Below are 27,213 nucleotides of genomic sequence, written 5' to 3' on the forward strand. Positions count from 1 at the left end.
GGCTCTGCTTCAGGTACTGGAGACAGCGGGCCTCTCTCTGTGGTGCTGGAGATGGCTCCCCTTTCTTGGGTGCTGGAGATGGCTCCCATCCTCGCCTTTCCCACACTGTAGATGGCAGCGGCTCCTCACCCTTTGGCTCTGGAGACAGCAGTGACTCCTCCCTCTTTGGCTCTGGAGATGGCAGTGGCTCCTCCCTCTTTGGCTCTGGAGATGGCAGTGGCTCCTCCCTCTTTGGCACTGGAGATGGCAGTGGCCCCTCCCTCTTAGGCTCTGGAGATGGTAGTGGCTCCTCCCTCTCTGGAAATTGGGCAGGGCAGCACCTCCCTCTCTCATACTCAGGCAGGCAGCACCTCCTTTGCTCGCCTCCGGGAACGGCCACTCCTCGCCGCCTTCCTCTTTCAGGCAGATGGCACCTCCTCTTCACCCTGAAGGGGGCCGCACACCGTAGGTTGGCCGAACTCTCCATAGGTGAGACACCAACCTTGGTTCTCCAGCCCTCCCAAACTACTGCTCCAGATGGCTTGGGAGGCAGAGGGGCCCATCTCTGGCTTTTGGGTAAGCAGCTGGTCTTGGGCTTTAAGACAGAGCTACTGTGCGAGTCTGATTTTTACGACCTGCTTCCGACCCGGACCTGCTACTACAGGACTCGACCCAAACCCGCAACCCGCTGCAAAACGGGTCGCAGGTCTTCTTACCCGCGACCCGACCTGTTTTAAAAAGACCTGCAACCCGACCCGAACCTGCAAGTGTTTGTCCTATACTGCCTGCTTCGACTGACTCTCACGCTCTCACATTCACATAAGAAAGTTTACAAACGAGAGGAGGCCATTCGGCCCATCTTGCTCGTTTGGTTGTTAGTAGTTTATTGATCCCAGAATCTCATCAAGCAGCTTCTTGAAGGATCCCAGGTTGTCAGCTTCAACAACATTACTGGGGAGTTGGTTCCAGACCCTCACAATTCTCTATGTAAAAAAGTGCCTCCTATTTTCTGAATGCCCCTTTATCTAATCTCCATTTGTGACCCCTGGTCCTTGTTTCTTTTTTCAGGTCGAAAAAGTCCCCTGGGTCGACACAGATATATCTACTATTCTCCACAGATTGAGGCTATACAACGTGGTAGCTTTCTCTAATTGTCTGGATATATTTTAACATTGTTACATATTAACACTAGAAGCCCCGCGGCGGTCATTTTGGCAGTTTTTGGTTTTAAAATGTAATTTTCTCCAGTCGTGTAACACATATGCTGGCAGAGACAGATTTAACCCCATCCCTGTCAACCGCACATTCTTACACACACACACTATTTACATCAGCAGGACTTCTGTCCTGCCACAGTATTCTTTACGCATTACATTTAAATATGATGCATAATTCATATTTTTTCAATGCGTAAAACCCCCAATACACAGCACATCAGGAGTGCTGCTTTTAGATATGATGCTGCTTGTACTGTACTACATTGATATGTCACTGTTTTCAGTAATAATTAAATTCACCTGTGTGAAAATTGACAGCCTCAAGATGAAGTGGACTATGGACTATTTTGGACTACTAGAGTCCAGATTAGCAAGAGTATATCTATTTTTTTTTTTAAAGATTATTTAAAAAAAAAAAAAAAAAACAGTCCTACTTGCTCTGCTCTTGTAAGGCATTGAAAGCAGTCATATAGTCCACTTCCCTGAGACACTGACAAAGTATTGCCCCCTATACAAAAAAGAAAGAGGGACAGCACCTTCAATAGCACAAGCAAATACTTAAAATTCTCGATAATGAAAAATCCACTGGATTTTATTAATATCAGTAAGTAAAACCACACAAAAATATAACTTTGAGTAAAATAGTTATTCTGCCAGCATACTCTGTGATAAGTGATAGATATGTGTTTGTTACTGAATTGTAAATAAAAATAAAATATTTACTATTACTAATATAATGTATGTACTTTTAAAGACTTGCAGAACTTTGGAACCTTTGGAACAACATTCTTTTCAGAACCTGCAAGGAAAAGTATAAACTTTGACTCAGTCGTTAAATAAATGTGCATGATGACAATGATCCATAGCCTAAAATTCACAAGGGAACACGGTCTTGTTGTTTGAACTGACGAGCAGGGCCGGCAGGCAAGGCACACTCAACCGGACTGCCGTGAGATTGAATGTGCCGTGAGATTGAATGTGCCGTGAGATTGAATGTGCCGTGAGATTGAATGTGCCGTGAGATTGAATGTGCCGTGAGATTGAATGTGCCGTGAGATTGAATGTGCCGTGAGATTGAATGTGCCGTGAGATTGAATGTGCCGTGAGATTGAATGTGTTCGCTACATGTGTGCAAAACAATCAGGGGTGCAAATGTGGCGCTATGGTGCCAGATTCTATCACTAGGGTACCTTATATAGCACCAGCAACATTCAATTATGGTGCCAGTAGACATATTTAAGTTTTTTTTGTATTTTCTATTATTGTTTTTTTATTATTTAGCAACCATAGATGACAATAGTTTATCAATGGGTCTGGACTACTCACATGACCCACCCACACTTATCCACACACAGGAGAGAAGGTTTGTGTCGTGTGGGAAAGTGGAAGCAAATATGTCGCAGCGCACTTTTACACAGTAATAAATTAAATATTTGTTCAGCAAGTCAAAAGGGTATGTGGTCAATTAGTAGACAAGATAACAATACATTGTAAAATGTTTCGTGTTCGCAAGCCTCTTAATTTTACCGCGAAAGTTAAGCTTTGCCAGTTCATAAACACATTTTGTTGATTAAAAATTATGCATGCTTTGGTTAGACGCATATAATCACAGATCTTGTTGCAGTTAATGTAAATCCAAACCATTAATAAATTTCAATGTATCTGAATTCACAAGCTATTGTGTTTCGATAATATGTTGAACATTTGTTCTAATACCTTTCATCATTTTGTTAATTAAATTTTTTTTGGTTGTTATTATTTATTTATTTATTTATCTATTTATTTCTGCCTGGTTATTCTCGCTGCCGACCTGTCAGAACCCACAGCCTTAGGCCCTGCTGACGAGATACATGACGACAACACACAGGGATGGAAGTAAGACTCCTACTCCATACTGCAGCCATTCCAGGTTTTACTGTGATCTTAATTAGCCACAATTTATAGGTAAAAAGCTCAGGAATGGATAAAAGATGCTGTGCATTGGATAATATATTGGAGCCCACAAGTTAGTATTCAAGCTGAACCACTGAGCCATTTACATGGGTCTTATAAATAAATGATAGGAACCATCCCCCAAAATTAGACATCCCCTGCAGCTAGAATGCCATGGACATCTGGGCATGCAGTCTTCAAAAGGAAGCCGTCCCATTTTCTGGATCTCAATTTAAGTGAGTTTTTGGTGGTATTATACAGTCTCTCAAACTGTGAGATGCTCAGCTGTTCAAGGGGAGGCGCAGTGTCTGTCCCTGCCACCTCGTTTGTTTCATTAAAGATGCAGCTCTCTGCTGCTGTAATATACATACTTTTAGTTTATAATAAAAGCTATTGCCTTAGTTTTCCTAGTGTCTACTTAATTTCAAGTTCCCAATAATGGCTATTATTGTGTTTTTGAGACCACAAAATTATTTTCATTTGTGTGTACATAGCTGTTATTGTTGACCACAAGAGTACTGATTGGTTACTGAATAAAAAAAGTAAAAGCAGACATACAATGGTTGCTATTTTTCAGGAGCACTAATCAGAACACATCCATTTGAATCACTGTCTTTAAACCACCTTACAGTCAACTCTTAGTGCAGTGACAGAGTGAAAGCATGCGTTTATAAAGTCTTACCAAAATAAATATGGTGTGTATAAATATGGCATTAGTGTGTATGTTTGTATTTCTTTTTTGTTTTGGTCCCCCCCCGATGACATTTCCAGGAACACCTGTTGCCTGAACCTAAAGTTAAGTGTGCCACCTTCTTGTAAAGTGATCGAGTTGTGTAACTCTTTAATTATAGTTTAGATTTGAATTGTTGATATCCATGGATAGGTTGTTCCACCACTGAGGGGCAAGGGTGGAGAAGGAGCGGGCTCTGGAAGCAGGGGAGTGGAGGGGGGGAACAGCTAATCTGACGGTGGTGGAGGAGTGGAGGGGGCGAGATAGGGTGTAGGGAGAAATGATAGTCTGGAGATAGGAGGGAGCAGGTAAAGGCAAGTACAAGAGTTTTGAATTGGATGCGAGCAGCACTAGGGAGCCAGTGGAAGGGAGTGGAGCAACGGTGTAGCATGGGAGAAATGAGCAAGGGAAAAGACAAGGCGGGCTGCAGAGTTTTGGATGAGCTGGAGTGGATGGACAGCCGAGACAGGGAGGCCGGCCAGGAGGGAGTTGCAATAATCAAGGTCGGACAGTACCAGGGCCTGAACTAGGAGCTGTGTGGAGTAGTCGGTGAGGAAAGGGCGAATTCTGGGTATGTTGCTGAGGAAGAAGCGACAGGAGCGTGCCAGAGTAGAGATGTGCTGAGAGTAGAGGGAGGGGTCGTGGGTGACACCAAGGTGACACCTTCAAGAGGAATAGAAATAGAGGGATCAGCAGTGGGGGAGGAAGAGGGGGAAGAAAAGAGGTCTGATTTGGAGAGGTTGGGTTTAAGATGCTGCTAGTGCATCCAGCAGGAGATGGCCAAGAGGCAGGTAGAGATACAGGAGGAAATGTTGGAATCAGAGGGGGAAAAGGAGAGGAAGATCTGGGCATCATCAGTGTAGAAATGATACAGCCATGGGAGGAGATGAGGGGACCCAGGGAGCGGGTGTAGAGAGAAAACAGGAGGGGTTCCAGGACTCAGCCTTGGGGGGACACCTGTTGAAAGAGAGCAAGAGGCAGAGGGTGAGCCACGCCAGGACACCCGGTATGTGCGAACAGAGAGATAGGAAGAGAACAAGACAAAAGCAGTGCCGGAGAATCCCAGGTCAGCAAGGGAGGACAGGAGAATAGAGTGGTCAACTGTGTCAAAGGCAGCAGAGAGGTAGAGGAGAATTAGGACAGAGGAAAGGGAAGCGGCACAGGCAGAGATTAGAGTTAGTGATGGAGAGAAGAACCGTTTGAGTGGAGTGTGCTGGGCGAAAACCAGATTGGAGGGGGTCGAGGAGAGAATGTGTTGACAGGAAAGTAGACAGCTGGCAATGTACTGGTCGCTCGAGGGTTTTAGAGAGGAAAGGGAGAAGGGAGGCAGAACGGTAGTTCTAGAGGGATGAGGGATCAAGGGAGGGTGTTTTTCATGGGGTGATGCAGGCCTGTTTGAAGTCAGAGGGGAAACAGCCGGAGAGTACAGGTGATGAGAAGAGAGGAAATGAAAGGGAGTAGAGTAGGGGTAGCAGCCTGGAATAGGTGAGTGGGGAGGGGGCCCAGAGCACACAGGGTGGGTTTATGGCTCTGGAGCAGGGAGCAAAGATTGTAGTCTGAGAGGGGCAAGAAGGAGGAGATGGAAGGTAGATTAGTAGGATTTTCAGAGGGTGATAGGGAGTGAGTGAGCAGAGGACAGGGGGTGGGAAGGGAAGGAGGCAAGGTATCGAAGAGTGTGGAGATCCAAGGCAGCAGGGAGATTGGTTTTCTTCCACTTGTTTTTAGCAGAGCACAGTTTGAGTGTTGTCCCCTCCTGTCAATATAGTCGAACCTGAGTGCTGTAATAAAATTTAGACCTAGAATAATAATCAAGAATTCTTGTTTTCTAAACATAAAGTGGCATAGTCAGAACTATTGGATTGGCGAGTCCCTTTGTCTGCAGGCTCTCGCCACGTACATTTTGCATTTAGACGAGCCGTGACATAGCTGTCGCACGTATCCCCCTGACCCTGCTCACAAGGTCTGGATGAGAGCGCTCTCTGCTGCTCCCAGCACCAGCTTCATGCGCGCTGATGTCCAGGCAGGAGTAACATTTCATTCAGCATTACCAGCCGCAGTCTCTGAGAAAACTCTGTAACCAGCTCAAGACAGGAAGAAAACAACTGCCGGGCATGCACAAAGTCCTACAGGTAACAAAACACACACTATTCAAAAGATATTTTCGGCATTTTGTTTATATGTGCAACATTACATTTTATAAACTGAGAAATCCAAACAAATCTCCATTGACATTGTTCTTCTTTGCTATATCAGTTTGCAGCCAGCTGCTGATTTGGCCTTCTTTCCAAAATGTTAGATGGGGTAACTTTCTGCTTACAATTAAAAAAAATGTTTTTAGCAAATAGCTGACCTATTTATTTAGTATTAGTTTTGTATTAGGATTTATAAACAAATTAAACGTATTATATATTTACACATTGTCATTTTTTGTTTTTATTAACTTGTAAAGTGCTTTGAGATACTGTAAATAAACGTACTTACTCATGCGGAATCATATTTTTTCTCTTTATCCTATTTAAAAAGCAATGCCTGTGGTTCTAAAACTGCAGTGCTTCATATTCATTTTCTATAAACTCAAAGTGGCTTTACTAGATATTTTTCAAATACTTTATTTTCATTCACAGACCGGTTTCCAAACCCAAATTCAGTCTGTGTTAAAGGACAAAATCTAAATAGTATGATCATGTACAGTATCAGATTCTAAATTCTACCACATCTTGCCTCTAGCGTGGCAGGACATTTTCTAGCAACACACTGATATAAAAACAGCTATTAACAGCAAACCATTTGGATATGTTGACATTGTTTTCTTTTTCTAAAAATAAGCCCTGAATTGCAGTACTGTGCAATTTAAATCCGCACAGGGATTTAAAACAGCTGTAACTTTCCATGACATAATCGAGACTTGGACATTCCACAAATATGTGATTAGAGTCCAGACACCAGCAAACATGGCAATACCGGGGCGAACACAAATACTGTATGTTGTATTAGAACATATGGCGAGGTTTCATCAGAGAATTCTTGCCTAACATCAAATGTGCTTATCTATGGAAAGCAATTACATACTGTAGGATGGGTGGTAAAAATACCATTTTAAAAAAAGCACAGTATTACCTGGTTAGGGAACAATTTTGTAATCTTTGATGCTCAAACACATACATATATATGCCTGATGGATACAGCAGGTCAACTACTCGAGGAGTAATTAATGAATTAAAAACCCTGTAAAGAAACAAACCAACAGCTGACCTGGATTGCGTTGCATTGTAAAGCCATGAGAATGCAAACCAAATCCCTGGTCAGGTAATCTTTAATACCCACAATTACACTGCTGTACTCTGATGGAACTTCCCACTAGTAGAAAGAAAAATAAAAAATATGTAAATGTAAAACAAAATGTAAGCTCAATGTTTATAGCATAACCCTAGATACACTTGACATTAAACTGTGTGAATATATATATATATATATATATATATATATATATATATATATATATATATATATATATATATATATATATATATATATTGCCTATAGTATGTATTCACCCCCCTTGGACGTTTTCACAGTTTGTTGTGTTACAACCTGAAATCTTGATGCATTGAAATTGGATTTTTTTTCCTTTGATTTACACAACCTACTCAACACTTTGAAGAGGCAAGAGAATTTTTATTGTGAAACAGTTAATGAAAAAAAAAAACGGAAATTAAATATATATATATATATATGAATCAGTGGTTGGAAATTCTGGCCTGTGATTGGTTAAAACCTCATAATAAGAGCAAAAATAGACCTATTGCCCTGACATCACTGTCAGTCTCGTCCCTTTTCAAATGAACACCTTTCAACTTCACTCCTCACAACATGAGAAAATGGTAAAATGTGAAAAAATGCTCAACAGCGATTCACTGTCACTGTTTTCTGGCTTTCTGAAATTTAAACAAATTCAACTTGACGAGAACAAATATGACGGGCAGGACATAAACTGGGTTATGCAGCAGTCAGCAAACCAGACAGAGACTGAGAAACTTTGATAACTATGTGGTATGAACTTCAGAAACATTTTCTGTTGTTTATTGTATTATGTTATTTATGTATTTAAACAAAATATATAAAGTCGTATTTACTATCTAATAGAACATTGGTCACCTTGATAATTTTGAGTTTACCGAAAACAAAAATTAATGAAAAAAGAATAACCATATAAGTTATAATCATACTTTTAGAGCTTCTTGATTCATATCAGAAAGTCGCAGTGTGATTAAATATTCTGTACTTTGCTTCTAATCTCCACTCATTCCCAGCACACGCCATCACTGTTTGCAAGCAACATCAATGAATTCACCTGGCAAATTCAGTGTAAAACTAGGCACAAATCGAAAATTGCCTACTGCCAAACAGGCAGATGCATCAGACTGATATGACAGAAGGACTGATTGACAGCAAAAAAAAAAAGAATGAGAGAATAACTTAATACCACTTAATTTACCAAAATGAAAACAATTTATTATGGATGTGGGAAAAACACATTAACAATACGTTGTGCAGCGTCAGCCTAGAAATCTGTCTTTGTGAACTTCATTTTTTAATTCCATTATGAACCTACACAAAGGGGAGATATATAAATATGATATGTTTTTGTGTAAAAGAGAAAAGATTAACAAAAAAATAGATTATCTGAAATCAAATGAACTGAAGCGCAATCTCTTAAATGCATCATTGTATTACTATTACTTATTACAGACTTAATAAAAGTGCAAATGCAATGAGAGTGAAACATAACGTTTCAGTTTTGCAAAACAAATAATAAAAAAATACTAAATTTACTATTTAAGAACACAGTATATATACACAGTTCCGGCAGATTCTAAATTGACTTAAATACGAATTTAAGTCAAAGTCTGAAAGACCTACAGCGTTCCATGGCTGAGATGGAAGAAACTGTCCATGTGTCAACAATAGTTCAAGTACTACACAAATCTGGCCTGTATGGAAGAGTGACAAGAAGGATGTCATTTCTGAAAAAAGCCCATGTAAAATCATGTAAAATCACGTGAATCTTGGTGGTGGCAGCATCATGCTATGGGGATGCTTTTCATCAGCAGGGACTGGGAAGCTTGTCAGGGTAGAGGGCAAAATTAATGGAGCTAAATACAGGCAAATCCTTGAGGAAAACCTGCTTCAGTCTGCAAAAGACCTAAGACTGGGACAGAGATTCACCTTTCAGCAGGACAATGACCCCAAACACACAGCCAAAGCAACACTGGAGTGGTATAAAAACAAGAAAGTCAATGTCCTAGAGTGGCCCAGTGAAAGCCCAGACTTGAATCCGATTGAGAATCTGTGGCAAGACTTGAAGATTGCTGTCCACCAACGATCCCCATCCAACTTGACAGAGCTTGAACAATTTTGCCAAGAAGAATGGGTGAATATTGCACGATCCAGATGTGCAAACCTGGTAGAGACTTACCCCAAAAGACTCACAGCTGATTAATAAATAAATAAATACATAATAATAATAATAATAATAATAATAATAATAATAATAATAATAATAATAATAATAATCTGAAACCACCAAACTCCATGTCTTCATTATTATTATTATTATTATTATTATTATTATTATTATTATTTATTTATTTATTTATTTATTTATTTATTTATTTATTTATTTTTACATACAATTACCCAATTATACAGTTGGGTTTTTACTGGAGCAATCTAGTTAAAGCACCTTGCTCAGGGGTACAGCTAGGGTAAAAGTTGGTGTGGGGCGATCGTTCAAACAGGGGCGTTGATTCCGGTAGTTATGACATTTAATGATCATGTACAAGGAACAGATATTTCAATTATTTTGATGGTTTAGTTTAATTGTTCAATGAAGTAAAATCATTAAAAAAAAAAACTTGGAAATCACCAATTGTTTTTTTACCCCATTTTCTCCCCAATTTGAAATACCCAATTTTAAACCTGGCTCACCGCTGCAACCCGGCTATAGGGCGCATCCTGCACTTCACACAGAGTGCCTTTACTGGATGCGCCACTCAGGAGCCCCTCAATGAAGTAAAATCATGATTTAGAGTATGGTTATTAACCTTTTAACAGAAGTAGTATGTTAAAAGTTAAATAAGCTGTTACCACACGGTCACAATGTCAATTATAAAATGCAGCATCGTTTTATTCTTCTTGAGGCTGTAAATCCATGTTTAATAGATGAAACAATAAAACTTTCTGTGTTATTAAAAAATGATTGTACTGCATTTGTACTATATGAAAAATATATAATTAGATTCAAATGTAACAGATTCATTGTGATATTTTTGTTCTTGTTCCCATGGTACAGTTCTGGTGACACTGATAAAGAGCTCTCTTAGTTTGTGTGTCTCTTAATGGAATCACAGCCTTATTAAGTACACTATTATGTCCTTTTATAGTATTTCTTCTTCTTATGAAACAGTGAAACAAGTTCTGGTAGTCTCAGGTTAGTCTTCAGTGTATGTGAGCACACATTGTTAAACCCTCAGAATTTAGAATAAATCATGTATTGATTTGTATCATTAGTAATCCATTTAAAAAACAACATTACAATTACATCAAAACTTGTTTTCTTTCAATGTGCAGATCACCTGGTAACATGCTTAGTCTATTGTTCAACACAGATAGCTGAATGCGCAGTTTGTCGCGTAGTGCAGACAATAGACTGCGTGAGATGTGCTTCGGTGCCTCCTGCCTTGGACTTCCTTGATTCCTATTCACAGTGTTTGAACACTATTTAGCCATTGAGTTTCTCAAGAACCTCCTCTGCCTCCTCACTCCTACTCCTCTGAAGCTGTGGAGCAGCCACCTGTGGACAATACAGTATGGACCTCCATCTGGGCTGTTACTGCCAGAGGAAAATCCACTTCAGCTCTTTCTATCCTGTCATCCTTTAAAGATGTGGGGATCGGAGAACAAAATTCGACCCTGAAAGCGTGTGAGGAGGATGACAACTTTTTGGTGATCAGCAATGAATTCTGCAGCCTTGATTACCAGAACAAGCTCTGGATGTGTCTCAGTTTCAGTCTCTATCCAATGTTAGTGCTGAAGACGTCAACATCACAGAGCTGGAAGAAGAAATCCTGAAGTCTGCTGTGTTGGGCACTTCCCTCAGAATTCAGATCCAGTGGCACAGGTGGAGCACATGTTATTGAACTTGAAAAGGGCCCTGCAGTGTCTGGAACAAACCATGGCATTGAAGAAGAATCCACTTGGGGATCCAGATCATTTCCTGGGCTCTCTGCAGTTACAATGCAACCAAGGGTATCGATGGAGCAGCAGGAGGGCTGGATGTCAAGTCTGCTGGAGACCATACTTGTCCTCAAGCAGCTCAAAGAGGCAGAGAGAGATTTGATCTTGAGCCCCCTACCAAATGTGACCCTTAACGAACACACAGGGTAGCATTATCACTATTACCAGGCAAAAATAAATAATAAATGTACCTCTATAGTTTATGATAAATATGAATCTCATATAAAACATAGTTTTCTGTAATTAAACAATAAATCATTTACAATATAAAAAGATGAAATGGTGTTTTTTTTTTACAAACTGAAACATTTTTTAAATGATGAAGACCTGGTTGACAGTAAATAGGGAGATGGATTTATTATTTATTTCTTAGCAGACGCCCTTATCCAGAGCAACTTACATTTGTTACACAATATCACATAATTTTACATACAACAAATTTTTTTTTTTTCACACATTATTTTTACATACAATTACCCATTTATACATTTAGGTTTTTACTGGAGCAATCTAGGTAAAATACCTTGCTCAAGGGTACAGCAGCAGTGTCCCCCATCTGGGACTGAACCCACGACCCTCCGGTCAGGAGTCCAGAGCCCTAACCACTACTCCACAATATAAATTGTTAATTACATTCTTTGTAACACCTCATTTCAGAAATTCACCTTTAAGCAGCAGAAAGGGCAAAAGGGTATTATGCAAAACACGTCTAATAGAACATTAAATGTAGATGGTATGCCATTATTAAGATGTGGTAAACCTAACTCGGCTAACAGTAAAATCGGAAGTCTTATTTCCGACCCTGAACGCTAACTACTGGACTGCACTGCCTCTGTTCTTCCTGCCAATTTACTAACCTGGAAAATCATAAAATGAAGTCAGTGGTTTGGTGCACGAGGACCTTTTCCTTATCTGCCTTCATTTGGTCATCATTCAGCAGTACCATTAGGAGCTCATGGGAAAAAATCATAAACTGCAGAAAACTAAAGACAAACTGCAGGTCCTCCAGACTCTGACTCAGGTTCCTGAGCCAAATACATGTAGTGTTAATAAAACAATGCTGACCAGAACATAATGAGAGAGCCTGGGCTTTGTGAAGCATACATCAGAGACATAGTATCTTAAAACTGCTCATTTGAGACCTACAGTACTGTGGAGAGAATGGAAGCCCATAAGAGTAAAGATTAATGCAATTATTTAACAACAACAACTTTATAGAAGTAATACAGATAAAACATGCTCTTACCCTAACACATGTTATTGCAAGTTCCTTATTCTGTAGATTTTTTTGTTTTTGTTTTATAGAATTAATTTTCACTTTAACTCTGTAGAAATCCATTTAACTTACCACCACACTGTATTATACTAAAAGCAGTAAGAAAATGTTTTTAAAGCCTTGGCTGCTACCTCTTTAATGGACAGTCAGGGAACTGCACAAGTAAAAATGGCTCCAGGTAAGAAACTGCATTTATCCTTCAAGAAGCACTCCAATAGCTCCAAATATGCAGGTGATCCCCACCGACAGCCACAGAATCTTAGCTACTGGTAATGCTTAGGAAGAATGAGGGAATATGTCCTATATACACATGGCTGAGAGGTTACCTAACGGTGTGTCAGCCATCCTAAAGTCTAGGTATCATTCTACCTAGGGATGTCATATCGTAATAGAGGTATGTATTGTTTTGTATTGTGATACAAGACCAAAAACACAACATACCTCATTGTGGTTCACCGAATGGTTCTTGAATGAAGAATAAGTGTTTTTAATTGGTATGAATGCATATTCTCTATATCTCATTCATTTTTTGTCTTAACACAAATAGTCCATCATAAAATGAGCATTTGATCTTATTATGCATCATACAAGAAGCCCATCTGATCAATTAACCTATACTTCACTAAGAAAAGCCATAGGTAGCTTTAAAAATTTATGGCAGCAGGGCATACCCCTGGATTTCTATCAAACTCCGATTTTTAGAGGTAATCCCAGGATGGATATCCTTCAAATCTGGTGACTAATGTAATCCAGGTTGCAACATCTTATGGACAGCCTTTTAAACCTCTACAATTCAAATTGATATGTGCTGTATGTTTAAACAGTCATCGTCAAATTCTTAAGCGAGTGTCCAGAAGATGTCATTGTGTTTAGAGCAAACACACAGCTAGTTGGTTTCAGTAGCAGCTGCCTGAATTGGACACTGATGACTTGACCTTCCAGGACATCACGCACTGCATTGCAGGCACAATTCTTATAACACCCTTCATCCGGGGCTTTGTTCCTAGGCAAGCATGATAATAATCCAGAGTTCAGCGGAATTGCACGTAGGAAAATATAATGAAATAAGCCAATCACAGTAAATGGTTTTCCACTGACTTCTTGCCAAATATCTGTGTCTGGGCTAGGCCCAAGCTCTTAGTTCTTAATGGCTTGTTAAACACAATTAAAAAACAAGTATAATATAATAACATAATGAATTTACAGAAAGTAAATTTATTAATTTATTATATTATACACAAATCTTGACTATATTCTTTTTTTTGTACCGTTTGTGTTTCAGTGTATATAAAACAGCTGCCTTCTTCCAATAGTGTAAGGCCTTATCTCATTGATTAAATCCTTTGGCCATTCCATTATTGCTGTTTATATAAGTAATGGAAGTTCAAAATAGATTTTTGTACAGCTAAATCATAAATCTACTGGGTGATGTTTGTACTTCATTGCCTTTGACCAACATTTTGTAAAAATATTAGGTTTGTTTCTAATATGCTGCTTGTTGAAAGTATTACCCTTTCTTTGTATTTAGGTAAATCCAGGTTAGATGTAAGTCCCAATATTGATAGAGATGGCTATTATATTAGATATAGGAATAGTAAACACTCCACTTCACTCTCGGATTGAACACACACCCTTTCTCAGCTTTCTGGAAGAACCCTCTCAAAACTGACTGCCTGAAGTGATTTGGTAGACTGAAGTAAGTCCAGGTTGTCTTCACCTAGTGAAGTGATGAAAAAACAAATGTATCAAAAACTTATCACAAACAGCTACTGAATGCGTGTGGCTTGTGTTTGGATTTCTAAAGTATGAACAATAAGAAAATAAAAATCCCATTACCAATAAAGACATTTTTAATATATGCTTAATGACTAAACTGACCAAAAAAGCACAAGGCCTTATTTATAAAAGTTGTTATCTGTTTAAAATGTCTATATCAGATTGAACTTCCCACCTTATAATTACCTGATCTAAGGAAGTTGAGTATCCAGCTGAATGTCGACTGCATATCACTGGCCTCAGACAAGCCGATCAAGATTAAACATGCCTGGTAACCTGTTAACCTCTTCTCATCAATTCGACAATGGACTGCACCATCACCAAGCCAGACGAGAATGGGCATCAGTCACATAAGAAAAACATGTTTAAATAAATAAGCATTCACTGCATACAGCTGCACTGATATCCTCCACTGTAGGCTGTCTATTTATAAATCAAAGGCCACTTTCACTGTCAGGATTATTAACTAAGCAGAACCTATTAATGTTTTCATGATATGGACCAAACCCCAAAGGGATTGTCATTGTGATCATAGAACTCGTTTCAATTGACATGAAATGAAATTCACACTTCAAAGACTAACAAGACCTACTCATTTTGAAATTAATTAAAAGCTTTTTTTTTTTTTAATTAAATACTTCTACCAGTAGAAACACATTATTTACAGTGCTAGGCTGTTTTGTTTTTTGATCACTGAATTATTATTGAGTTTTAGAAATACCTTGGAAAGCAGCTCTCTAGTTTTTAAGAAATGCTCCCTGGCCTTTTCATAACACGGTGGATTTGTGCAGCCTTGCTGGAAGAAGACTGTACCCAAGTCATAGCAAACCAGTGAGAAATAAAAATGCTACTGACACCCAGCACAGATAACTATCATATAAGGGCTATTTTTATCAAACCTACAGTTAGAAGGTGTGCAATACATTAATCAATAAACAGAACCAGCTGCATATTATTTTATTACAGTGCTCCCACTTTGTAATGCTGTAGTTAGGAGCCAGAGGTAAGGGTATAACAAGAAAACGACTGCTAGTATATAGCATAAAACATGTTTCTTGGTATAGTGAGGGAGCTGTGTAATAACTAACTCAAGGCTCATATGCAAACCACACTCTTATTATTGTTACAGGATATCACATTATTTTTACATACAATTACATTATTATTTTCTTTTTTTACATACAATTCCCCATTTATACAGTTGGTTTTTTGTTACTGGAGCAATCTAGGTAAGGTACCTTGCTCAAGGGTACAGCAGCAGTGTCCCCCACTTGGGATTGAACCCATGACCCTCCGGTTAAGAATCCAGAGTCCTAACCACTACTCCACACTGCTGCCCCTTAGCAGATTATTGGTAGATTCATATATTAATACTACATCACATACTTATGGGTAATAGTTTAGTCAGTAATAAATGAGTGTCTAAGAATACAAAAATACAGGAAATGTAATGTAGCATGTTATGACAGGGCAGTTCATCTGCACTTATTCTTAACACTCGGTCACCCCATTTGCAGTGCAGGGTTCAGCTGCCTGGAGATCCTGGGGCCTCAGTGTGTGAATATAGAAGTCCAGTGCAAGGTTGGCCCTGTGATCAGCTGCTTCTGCACTCATTCTGAGAGAACAAATGATAAGAAATACTGTTTATACTGCACTTCATCAATTCATATTAGACAAAATTGAATATGTAACCATATTTCAATATTTAATATTTAAGCAAACATACAAGACTAGTAAAAGAATAAATGTGTTGAAAATCAAGTGACAAATGAAGCATAGAATTCCATGGGGAAACCTGTGGCTGCTGGAGCTGCCAGGCCACTTGACTGGTTGTGATTTTGTGAGGATGAACCACTCATGTCTTAAATGTTATTTTAGTTATTTTGTGGTTTAGAAAGTGTTATACTTTAATTCACTGCAAGAAGCTCTACCGGACTATGAATAAAATTAACCACATGATAACCACGTAAGGACTCTGTAAACTGTAGCTAATGATAGTGTTATGTGACAAAATATATTTCTGTATAGTAGTGTGGAGTTACAGTTACATGCTGGTACTAATAATTAATAAAACAAAAACAACTAGCGGCCACATTGTCTATATATATATATATATATATATATATATATATATATATATATATATATATATACAGACGTGCTCAAATTTGTTGGTACCCTTACAGCTCATTGAAATAATGCTTCATTCCTCCTGAAAAGTGATGAAATTAAAAGCTATTTTATCATGTATACTTGCATGCCTTTGGTATGTAATAGAATAAAGCAAAGAAGCTGTGAAAAGAGATGAATTATTGCTTATTCTACAAAGATATTCTAAAATGGCCTGGACACATTTGTTGGTACCCCTTAGAAAAGATAATAAATAATTGGATTATAGTGATATTTCAAACTAAGTAGTTTCTTTAATTAGTATCACACATGTCTCCAATCTTGTAATCAGTCATTCAGCCTATTTAAATGGAGAAAAGTAGTCACTGTGCTGTTTGGTATCATTGTGTGCACCACACTGAACATGGACCAGAGAAAGCAAAGGAGAGAGTTGTCTGAGGAGATCAGAAAGAAAATAATAGACAAGCATGGTAAAGGTAAAGGCTACAAGACCATCTCCAAGCAACTTGATGTTCCTGTGACAACAGTTGCAAATATTATTAAGAAGTTTAAGGTCCATGGAACTATAGCCAACCTCCCTGGGTGCGGCCGCAAGAGGAAAATCGACCCCAGATTGAACAGAAGGATAGTGCGAATGGTAGAAAAAGAACCAAGGATAACTGCCAAAGAGATACAAGCTGAACTCCGAGGTGAAGGTACGTCAGTTTCTGATCGCACCATACGTCGCTTTTTGAGCGAAAGTGGGCTCCATGGAAGAAGACCCAGGAGGACTCCACTTTTGAAAGAAAAACATAAAAAAGCCAGACTGGAATTTGCTAAAATGCATATTGACAAGCCACAATCCTTCTGGGAGAATGTCCTTTGGACAGATGAGTCAAAACTGGAGCTTTTTGGCAAGTCACATCAGCTCTATGTTCACAGACGAAAAAATGAAGCTTTCAAAGAAAAGAACACCATACCTACAGTGAAATATGGAGGAGGCTCGGTTATGTTTTGGGGCTGCTTTGCTGCGCCTGGCACAGGGTGCCTTGAATTTGTGCAGGGCACAATGAAATCTCAAGACTATCAAGGCATTCTGGAGCGAAATGTACTGCCCAGTGTCAGAAAGCTCTGTCTCAGTCGCAGGTCCTCCAACAGGATAATGACCCAAAACACACAGCTAAAAGCACCCAAGAATGGATAAGAACAAAACATTGGACTATTCTGAAGTGGCATTCTATGAGTTCTGATCTGAATCCTATCAAATATCTATGGAAAGAGCTGAAACTTGCAGTCTGGAGAAGGCACCCATCAAACCTGAGACAGCTGGAGCAGTTTGCTCAGGAAGAGTGGGCCAAACTACCTGTTAACAGGTGCAGAAGTCTCATTGAGAGCTACAGAAAACATTTGATTGCAGTGAGGTTGTCTAAAGGTTGTGCAACAAAATATTAGGTTAGCGGTTCCATCATTTTTGTCCATGCCATTTTCATTTGTTTTCTTATTTACAATATTATGTTGAATAAAAAATCAAAAGCAAAGTCTGATTTCTATTAAATATGGAATAAACAATGGTGGATGCCAATTACTTTTGTCAGTTTCAAGTTATTTCAGAGAAAATTGTGCTTTCTTCGTTTTTTGTGGAGGGGTACCAACAAATTTGAGCACGTCTGTATATATATATATAATGTACCTTACAGTGGGCTACAAATGATTGAAACCTGGAACTTGAATACATTTAATGAAAATTATATATATATATATATATATATATATATATATATATATATATATATATATATATATATTATTATATATACTATGAGCTTAATTAGCTCCAGTGTATAGGTACCAAGGTCAAGTGTGTCTTATTAAACTCATAGTAAAGCCAGGAACGGATCAAACTGCTATGCAATGGGAGTCTTATTTCCATCCCTGTTATATATTGTAGTGGCGGCGGAACTGGAGATAAAAACATAATAAAAGGCTTGCAAATATTTATGGTTTTACAGTATACAAAGTCATATTTACTATCCAACCTTAAGCCTCTTATTACTTTGACTGACTCATATATTAAATATGTACTGCAGGCTCAGGTCATAGTGGAAAATTAAATGCCCCCTGAGAAAACCTCCAGGGTAACAATAGTCTTCCCTCGGGTCAATCATTTTCCACTATAGCCCTCCTCTCCAGTCCATATTTACTATACTTATATTGTGGAAAAAACCTTCCAGATCCATTTCAAGGCAATCTCGCTCTTTCAAACCCAAAAACCTAACCGTTATGAGCTCCGGGTCACAGGGACACTTCCTGCTATTGCATCCAGGCAAGAAGAGGCGTGTAGCAGCAGTATCAAAGATAGAACTAGAATATCTTTTGCAGCATCTTCTATAATTAGGATCAAAAGCTGCCTTAGAAAGAGAAGGATCTACGATAAATATTTTTACTGGATCATTTATTGTCCTAATTAGAAAAAGTGTTCAAAAATAATTTGCAGCAGTGTGGAGTAGTGGTTAGGGCTCTGGACTCTTGACCGGAGGGTTGTGGGTTCAATCCCCAGTGGGGGACACTGCTGTTGTACCCTTGAGCAAGGTACTTTACCTAGATTGCTCCAGTAAAAACCCAACTGTATAAATGGGTAATTGTATGTAAAAATAATGTGATATCTGTATAATGTGAAATAATGTATAATGTGATATCTTGTAACAACTGTAAGTCGCCCTGGATAAGGGCGTCTGCTAAGAAATAAATAATAATAATAATAATAATTTGACTATCAACTAACCATAAAAAGAAAATGCTCCACATTCAGTAGAGAAATTACACTTTATGTATTTTATTATGAATGTCCTCCCTGCAGCCTAAGTGTACAACAGTCAGGCGTATGTGTACAAAAGTGAGAATGGTTGTGTGAGGAAAGTATACTCTAAGCTAAAAACTGTTGTTACAGTGCCTTGCATAAGTAGTCACTCCCTTCCACATTTTGTAGTGTTACAACCTGGAATTAAAATGGATTTAATTGGGATTTTTACCATTTGATTTACACAACATACTTAACACTTTGAAGGTGCAAATTTTTTTTACTGTGACACAAAAGTTAATTAAACAAAAAAAAGACATTTGTTGGTTGCATAAGTATTCACCCCCCTGAGTCAATACTTGGTAGAAGCACCTTTGGCAGCAATTACAGCTGAGTTTTTTTTGCACATCTGGATCCTGCAATTTTTGCCCATTCTTCTTGGCAAAATTGCTCAAGCTCTGTCAAGTTGGATGGGGACCAATTTTCAAGTCTTGCCACAGATTCTCAATCGGATTGAGGTCTGGGCTTTGACTGGGCCATTCTAAGACATTCAGGTTCTTGTTTTTAAACCACTCCAGTGTAGCTTTGGCTGTGTGTTTAGGGTCATTGTCCTGCTGGAAGGTGAACCTCCGCCCCAGTCCCAGGTCTCTTGCAGACTGAAACAGGTTTTCCTCTAGAATTTCCCTGTATTTGGCTCCATCCATTCTGCCCTCAATCCTGACCAGTTTCCCAGTCCCTGTCGATGAAAAGCATCCCCATAACATGATGCTGCAACCACCATGCTTCACCGTGGGGATGGTGTTCTCAGGGTGATGAGCAGTGTTGGCTTTGCGCCACACATAGCGTTTTGCTCTAAGGCCAAAAAGTTCAATTTTGGTCTCATCAGACCAGAGAACCTTTTTCCACATGTTTGCTGTGTCTCCCACATGCCTTTTGGCAAAATCCAAACAGGATTTGATATGGGTTTTTTTTCAGCAATGGCTTTCTTCAAGGCACTCTTCCATAAAGCCCAGCTTTGTGGAGCGTCCGGGTTATAGTTGTCCCATGGACGGTTTCTCCCATCTCAGCTGTGGATCTCTCCAGCTCCTTCAGAGTTACCATTGGCCTCTTGGTTGCTTCTCTGACTAATGCCCTCCTTACCTGGTCACTGAGTTTTGGTGGATGGCCTTCTCTAGGCAGAGTTGCGGTTGTGCCATATTCTTTCCATTTTTTAATAATGGATTTGACGGTGCTCCGGGGGATGTTCAAAGTTTGGGATATTTTTTTATAACCTAACCCTGATTGGTGCTTCTCCAGAACTTTATCCTGGACTTGTTTTGATAGCTCCTTGGTCTTCATGATGCTATTTGTTTAGATATGCTCTCTAACAAACTCTGGGGCCTTCCAGAAACAGGTGTATTTAATCTGAGATCATGTGACACTTTAATTGCACACAGATGGACTCCATTCAACTAATTACGTGACTTCTGAAGGCAATTGGTTGCACCAGAGCTTATTTAGGGATGTCACAGCAAAGGGGGTGAATACTTATGCAATAAAGACTTTTCAGTTTTTTATTTGTAAATAATTTTGAAAAATATGTAGATTTTTTCCCCCACTTCGACATTATGGACTATTTTGTGTAGATCAGTGACAAAAAATCCTAATTAAATCAATTTTAATTCCAGGTTGTAACGCTACAAAATGTGGAAAAGTCCAAGGGGGGTGAATACTTATGCAAGGTACTGTATACTGTATGTTGTAGTTAATGGGTATCACCACTAGATGGTGATAGGGCCAGCATGTACAGTCCTAGCATATAGAGTCATAAACTCTAAGCGCTTTACAGAAAGATTACCCAAGGATAACATATTCAGTAGTTTTAATACGTTATTCTGAAAAAAAAGGCTGGAGAGACTTGATTTAAGTGACAAATTGCACCCTAGATAATATCGTAATCATAGCAAAAGGACCAGGAACATTGGCCAAAGGAACATTATGGACACAAACATTACATAACCTTTTGTGTCATTACCTCCCTTTTCCCAGTACTAAGGGGCAATGGTGGCAGGGGAAATATTTTCTTATTTTTACTTACCAATGATATCACATTGGTATGAACCAGCACACACTACTGTATCGGGGACGGGTTTCCAAGTGACACCGCTTGGGTATAAACTCATGGGAACTGAGCAAGTGTAAATGGTCTGTAGCAAGAGAAGCAGACCTGGTGTGTGTTGGTCGGTGCTGTTTCTGGGCTATGCTGGGTGCTGGAATTGTACTAATTATCTGTATATAGGTAAGCGTTCCGTGTGCTTGAAATGCTGTTCAACTGTTGCAGAGGTGTTCTAAGTGAATTTGTACTGATATTGGTGTATAATACAAAACACTTCTGTTTGTCTAGGAATGCCCAGTTTGTGATGCTGAGGTATTGAAGAGAGTTTGAAGAACGTATCGAGGATAGCGTTTTTATTTGATTCTTTTTAAGCATGGTTTGTTTATTGTGTACATGTTGGGATGTTGTGGTGGGGTAATTAACTACAGTTACAGGCATTCAGTGAGAAATATAAATAATACTACTGAGGTTTGCACTGTTGTATGTTAATTGCACTGAGGTTAATGGATGTGCCAAATTATATATGCAATAAGAGGTGCTTATGCAGTTTGCTTTGTAACTAGCGCTAGTCACTGTTTTTTTTTAGTAGAGCTTTAGGATAGTATTGATGTGTTTGTTATGTATAAAGATTATACGTGTATTATATATTAAATGATTGGTATTTTGATGGTTTTAGAAGTGCTTTGTATAAATGTTTTTAGACTTGGTGTGGCAGAGCAGGGCTCTGCCCTTAGAAATACTGGCAGGGAAGGAGTTAAATTCTCCTCCCTGCCCAGATTGATTGTGTCAGGTGGGAGCAATCAGTTAATTAATCATCCAATTAAGGACCCAGCCACCTGGCATAAAAGGAGGCCTCAGCCGCTCATTTTGGAGAGAGAGTTCTAGAAGAGAAGAAGTGGTTTTGTGTGTGCTGTGGGTTTTTGACCAGTGAAGGCAACACCCAGCCTGGAAACTTTATTTGTAAGTTTTGTTTTGTGTTTATTTTGTGTTTGAAACCTTTTTGTTTGGCCCTTGTGCCTATTTATTTGATTATTTTTGTTTATTAAAAAGCTTTATTTTGAACTTAACTGTCTCTGAGTCTCAACCTCTGCCAGTCCTGTCACACTTGGATTATGCACTTTGTCTGGGTTTGGTGTTGTACTGATTGTGACATCCTGTAACCTGCTGTTATTGGTTAAAACATTGTAGGCCCATCTGTGGATCTGTGGCCTGGTGGTTTTAAATCAATAGTGATATTTATATGCATGTACAATAATAAATTGTGTCTCTGGCTCTTTTTCCTTTAACTAGGATAATTCTAAATGAACCTGGTATTGGTTTTGTGCCTCAGCACCACTTATATTAGCATCAATGATGTGACATGTTAAGAAAACAGTTTCAATGATATATTACAAAAAAACAACAACTCTACCTCACTTCATTCAATACAAAGCACCAACACTTAATGACTAGGGAAATCAGTTTATTTAGTCATGTACAAAAAAAACATTAGACATTAGGTTGTTATAAAACAAGAGTATGTACAGTATTTACAGCATAGGGTAATATTGGTCTTATGTCAAGTTATATTTATTAAACAGGATGCATCACATTAGGGTTACTGGGTCACCAGAACCATTACATGCATTACAGTGCACTGACGTTACTGCATTATGTTACATTAACAGTTAATGAAGTGCAAGAGTTGAGTCATCTTGGAATGGATCCTTCATCAATAGAGAAACCCATTCAGCTTGTTCAGTGTTTTATGATCGAGTTGTAGCTCAAATAGATTGACAGAAGATCTGAATCCAAGACTCTCCAGTCAGAAACCTATTTTCATATTTGAGTGATGTGGTTTTCTACTACACGATGTATCACAGCAGCACATGGGGTCTCCTGTTTCTCTCCACCGCCCCTCGTACAGTAAGCCACTTTTTTCCAGTAAGACATTTGTGTCGCCGTTGGGTTTGTAGTGTTGACAGATATCACAGCTCATACCATGACTTCTCTGTGCTTTACAGATAAAACACTCCTCTTTGTGAAATCGGTATATATTACTAATTATTTCACAACTGAATTTTTCACATAAGTAAAAGTAGTTTTTTTTTTTTTATCACAAAACAGTTGATTTTTGGCACCTGATTTGGCTACCCATTGGACAGATTTTGGCCACATATCAGCCCTGCAAAGTCATATCTAAATATCAATCTGTCGTTATGCACATTTTACAAAGCTGCTATTGCTTTAACTAAAATTGTTTAATTCTGCTTCCAAATGATTTCTTAAGCAATTACAACCACAGTTGTTTGATGATTTCAAAAACATACAGAAGGGAAAAAAGAAACATATTTGATAGATATTGCAGGTGTGAACTAGAAGGGACAATGCTCCCCCATTTAATTTCAAAGCACTACAGACCGATATAAATAACTGAGGGATACAGCAATTCAGGCAGCGTTATCAAAATACTTTTTGAGGCTCATCTTTGAAAGATACAGAGAAATAAATACATTAAGACACTAGTAATACAAACTCAAATTAAATAGGAAACCCTCATAGATCTTTTCAGAGCCCCAGTGCTTTGAATATTTTGTATCTCCCTCACAAAGTTGAAGGCCCATTATTTATATATATATATATATATATATATACTTTTTTTAATGTAGTAGATTACAATTTAACTAAGTAAATCTTGCATTTCACAAACACATGTTTTAAATAATAAAAAAAAGAACTTAGAATTGCCTCTCTGGGGTATCAAAAAGTGTTTTCTATTTCGTACGTCTCTCCTGGAGTCAGGGTGAATTCGGGACGCCTGTAGAGCTCTCTGAGTTTCTCAAACTTGGAGCCCCACTTCAGGCAATCGTAGTTCAAATCTTCCTGGCCCGTGGCGGACTCCAGTGAGCTGAGGCTCCCTGCTGGAGATCCATAGCCCTCGACGCAGTAAATGTGAACACTGTCCATTGGGACTGCATGGACGTCATTGTCCGCTTCCCAGACTATCCTGGAGACGTAGTTTTTGAAGTCCGGACGGCAGCTGGCAATGCTGCCGATGTTCTGGTGGTAACAGGCCATGGCTCGTGGTTGCACCTCTTCTTGGGAACCCTGAGATGACTTCAGGAGGGGCATGGTGGTTCCTGAGGATGACTGGGACAAACTGGAACACAACGGCCGCTTCAGTTCAGTGATGTCATAGGCATTCTGAAAAAGAACGACAACTTGACATCATTTGGGTATTAATGCTTATGTTTATGATGATGATGATAATAATAATAATAATAATAATAATAGATCTAAGAATCTGAACAGAATAAATAGATTCTCACAAAATTACAGTTATTCTTTAGAGTAAACTTTGGTCAGACTTGCAGAATAAAATAAGGAACCCACAAGGGTCAAAACTATAAGCAATTTTATTAGAGGGGTGACTTCTGTGTATTTGTTTTACACAAAAGCTGTGAGACTTCCTATGGTAATTGTCACAGAACAAACAACACATGGAGGGAGGACAAGAAAAGGACCTTCTGTCCTTCAAGGCTCATCTCATATTCTACATCTAAGGGGATCAAATTCAACAGAATAGAATCTAAGTGTTTTTTTTAATGTTCCTATTGTCTGAGATGTGCACACTACTCCTGGCTATTTCATGCATATATAATTAAGTTCTTCCTACGTTCTGTTAACTTTTTCTCAGCTCTGTGGAGAAGTGATTTGTGGTTCTTTATCTGCGGTCCTTGTATTAGAACCTGTCTATTACAGTTAGCCAGTATTTGTTTTAATGTGCAGTGTGTGTTCAGTGTTACCTGGTCCTGTTCTCCACCCCCTTCTTCGTTGTAGTTCAAGATGTTTTCCCGAATGTCCTCCCAGCTCTCATGTTCTGCAGGGATGTGATAAACTCCCCTCTTCTGGTACTTGGAGCTGCCCTTCTGGTTCCACACCGTGACAGCGACTAAAATACCTGAACAAACAACGAAGACCGAGGAGAACGTTAAGACAAACCAGTCCTCTTTGACTTTAGAACTTTGGATTTATAATGATGTGTAAAATATATAATTGCAACATAGAAGTTTATTAAACTTTAGTTTTCATGGCCTAGTATATTACAGAAACAAGCTTTTAAAGTAGGTCATTTTATTACTTTTGAACACAGAAAACAAGTGTACAGATTGAGGACAGACAAACAGCAAACAGAATAACTATTAGCTACATTGAAACAGTTACTGTACATACATCCAACCGGTTAGGAGAGTTTATACATGAAAAACAAAAGATCAGTTCAATTTTTACACTCTGCTATTTTGACACTAAACCAAATTATAATTTATCATAATTCTTAGGCCTTTTCAGGACTTTTTTTTTTTTTTAACTTAGTAGCTCCCAAGTGTGTTTTTTTATGAAAACAGACCATAAGATACAAGATAACAGTGTCCATTCTCATTATCTAATCAGCGCTGCCATGAAAGTCTTACACACACCATAATGCAGGCTTCTTTCCACTGTTACTTTACTGCATTAAGTGCATGTTAAATGAAGCTAATCCAACACAGGTTTATTGGGTAGAATGAAATGATGAAGTACTTTGAGGTCAGGTCTGGGATTTAGTATATTTAAAATAATAGTTACAAATATAATTGGAACAACCGGAACAGCTAAGGTAACCAATTGTATACAATGGTAAGGGTTTGGAGATTGTTATCATATATACAGTAGATACATAGTAATAAACTCCTAAATGCAAAAGTACTCATACAAACATGCACAGAGGAGTCATATTTAAACACATAAACACACAAGGGAAACATGGAAAGAATAGATACAAAAGCAATCTGGTTCAGAACATCTTGGATTCCAAGTGAGGTCAGCTGCTGTAATGAAAGCTTTCATAAGTACCTAGGAAGACTAGTAGACACATGCTGATGGCCAGGATGGAGCTGGGGCTCAGTGCCGCTGCCTTCCCTGTTTTCACCTGGCTGATCTCACACCGCTGCCCCTTGTACCCCTCCATGCAGTGACAGGAGAAGCTCTTCAGAGACTCAGCGACGCAGGTGCCCCCGTTGCGGCAGGTCAGTGGTCCGCAGGGAGAAGGAGCACACTGCTGGAGACCAGACACGTTATCCACCACTGTCACCTGACCAGCTGGACATCTGTGACGAGGAAAACAAGACAAAAAAATGTGTTTTACTTCATGAAGTTGTGGTCACAAATATATTTGAAATCAGCTTGGTGGTGTTCTTAATTTTGTCAGCAATTGGTTTTGTGTATTTTGTGTTGTTACACCTTTTTCAAGCATTATTCAGTTACATTGTTCACTAGAGAACTTGGACATGTTTAAACCCATGTTTGTGTTAGAATGTCAAATGGCTGTAACAAACTGTAGATGGCAAATGGCCATACTTAATATTTTTTATTGTGTATCACTTTTTGCAATATTAGGTAAACACAATGAAGGTATGGATGCTTGCAATATTACCTGCACTCATGCTTCCTCCACAGGTCCACACAGTACAAGGGGCTGTAGCAGGGTTTGCTACTGCAAGTGGCAGAGTGGCAGCCCCCCAGCACCCCCCTCTGGTCTAGGACTGTGTTGAACTCGGTGCTCCTCCCGTCCAGCGGCAGAGAGTGGCCATTCAGTCTGACATCCCGCATACAGCCTGCACAAGACCAAGGTATGCAATGTTACCATTTTTACATAAAAAGACCTGCAACTAAAGTTATTACCACTCATTGGACTGAGCTGGCAGCAATACTAAATAATTGACACATGCTGTAGTTGCTATTATCATCCACTAGAGGGTGATGTGGCAGCTTTTTTCATGTTCTTGCCTTTTTTTGTCCACAGTTGAATGTTACTGCATTGAGTTCTGAGCATTCACTTTGTTTGTCATTTATCTGATCTATTTATTTTCTTTGTAGCTGTGATGATGTAGAATGTGTGTTCCAAAAAAACTCTTCTGTAGAGTCTACATTTCCAGTGCTCAGTTGAGGGACAGATTGAATCAACCAAACCTTTGCTCATCCTCAGAG

The 27,213-nt window shown here is 38.8% G+C and overlaps 1 protein-coding gene across 1 annotated transcript in view; it reads right to left on the minus strand.

Moving 5' to 3' along the window:
• Positions 1-22,658: 22,658 nt before the first annotated feature.
• Positions 22,659-27,213, minus strand: part of LOC117399960 (neural-cadherin-like) — a 96,002-nt gene continuing 91,447 nt past the window's right edge. The window contains exons 30-33 of the mRNA XM_059022456.1: positions 26,660-26,840; positions 26,080-26,333; positions 24,993-25,147; positions 22,659-24,390 (exon numbers count right to left, since the gene is read on the minus strand). Of these exons, the coding sequence (XP_058878439.1) occupies positions 23,947-24,390; positions 24,993-25,147; positions 26,080-26,333; positions 26,660-26,840 (1,034 nt within the window). The 3' untranslated portion in view covers positions 22,659-23,946. The remainder of the gene's footprint in view (positions 24,391-24,992; positions 25,148-26,079; positions 26,334-26,659; positions 26,841-27,213) is intronic.

Source organism: Acipenser ruthenus, chromosome 4 (genome assembly GCF_902713425.1).
Source record: "Acipenser ruthenus chromosome 4, fAciRut3.2 maternal haplotype, whole genome shotgun sequence".
Lineage (NCBI taxonomy): Eukaryota > Metazoa > Chordata > Actinopteri > Acipenseriformes > Acipenseridae > Acipenser > Acipenser ruthenus.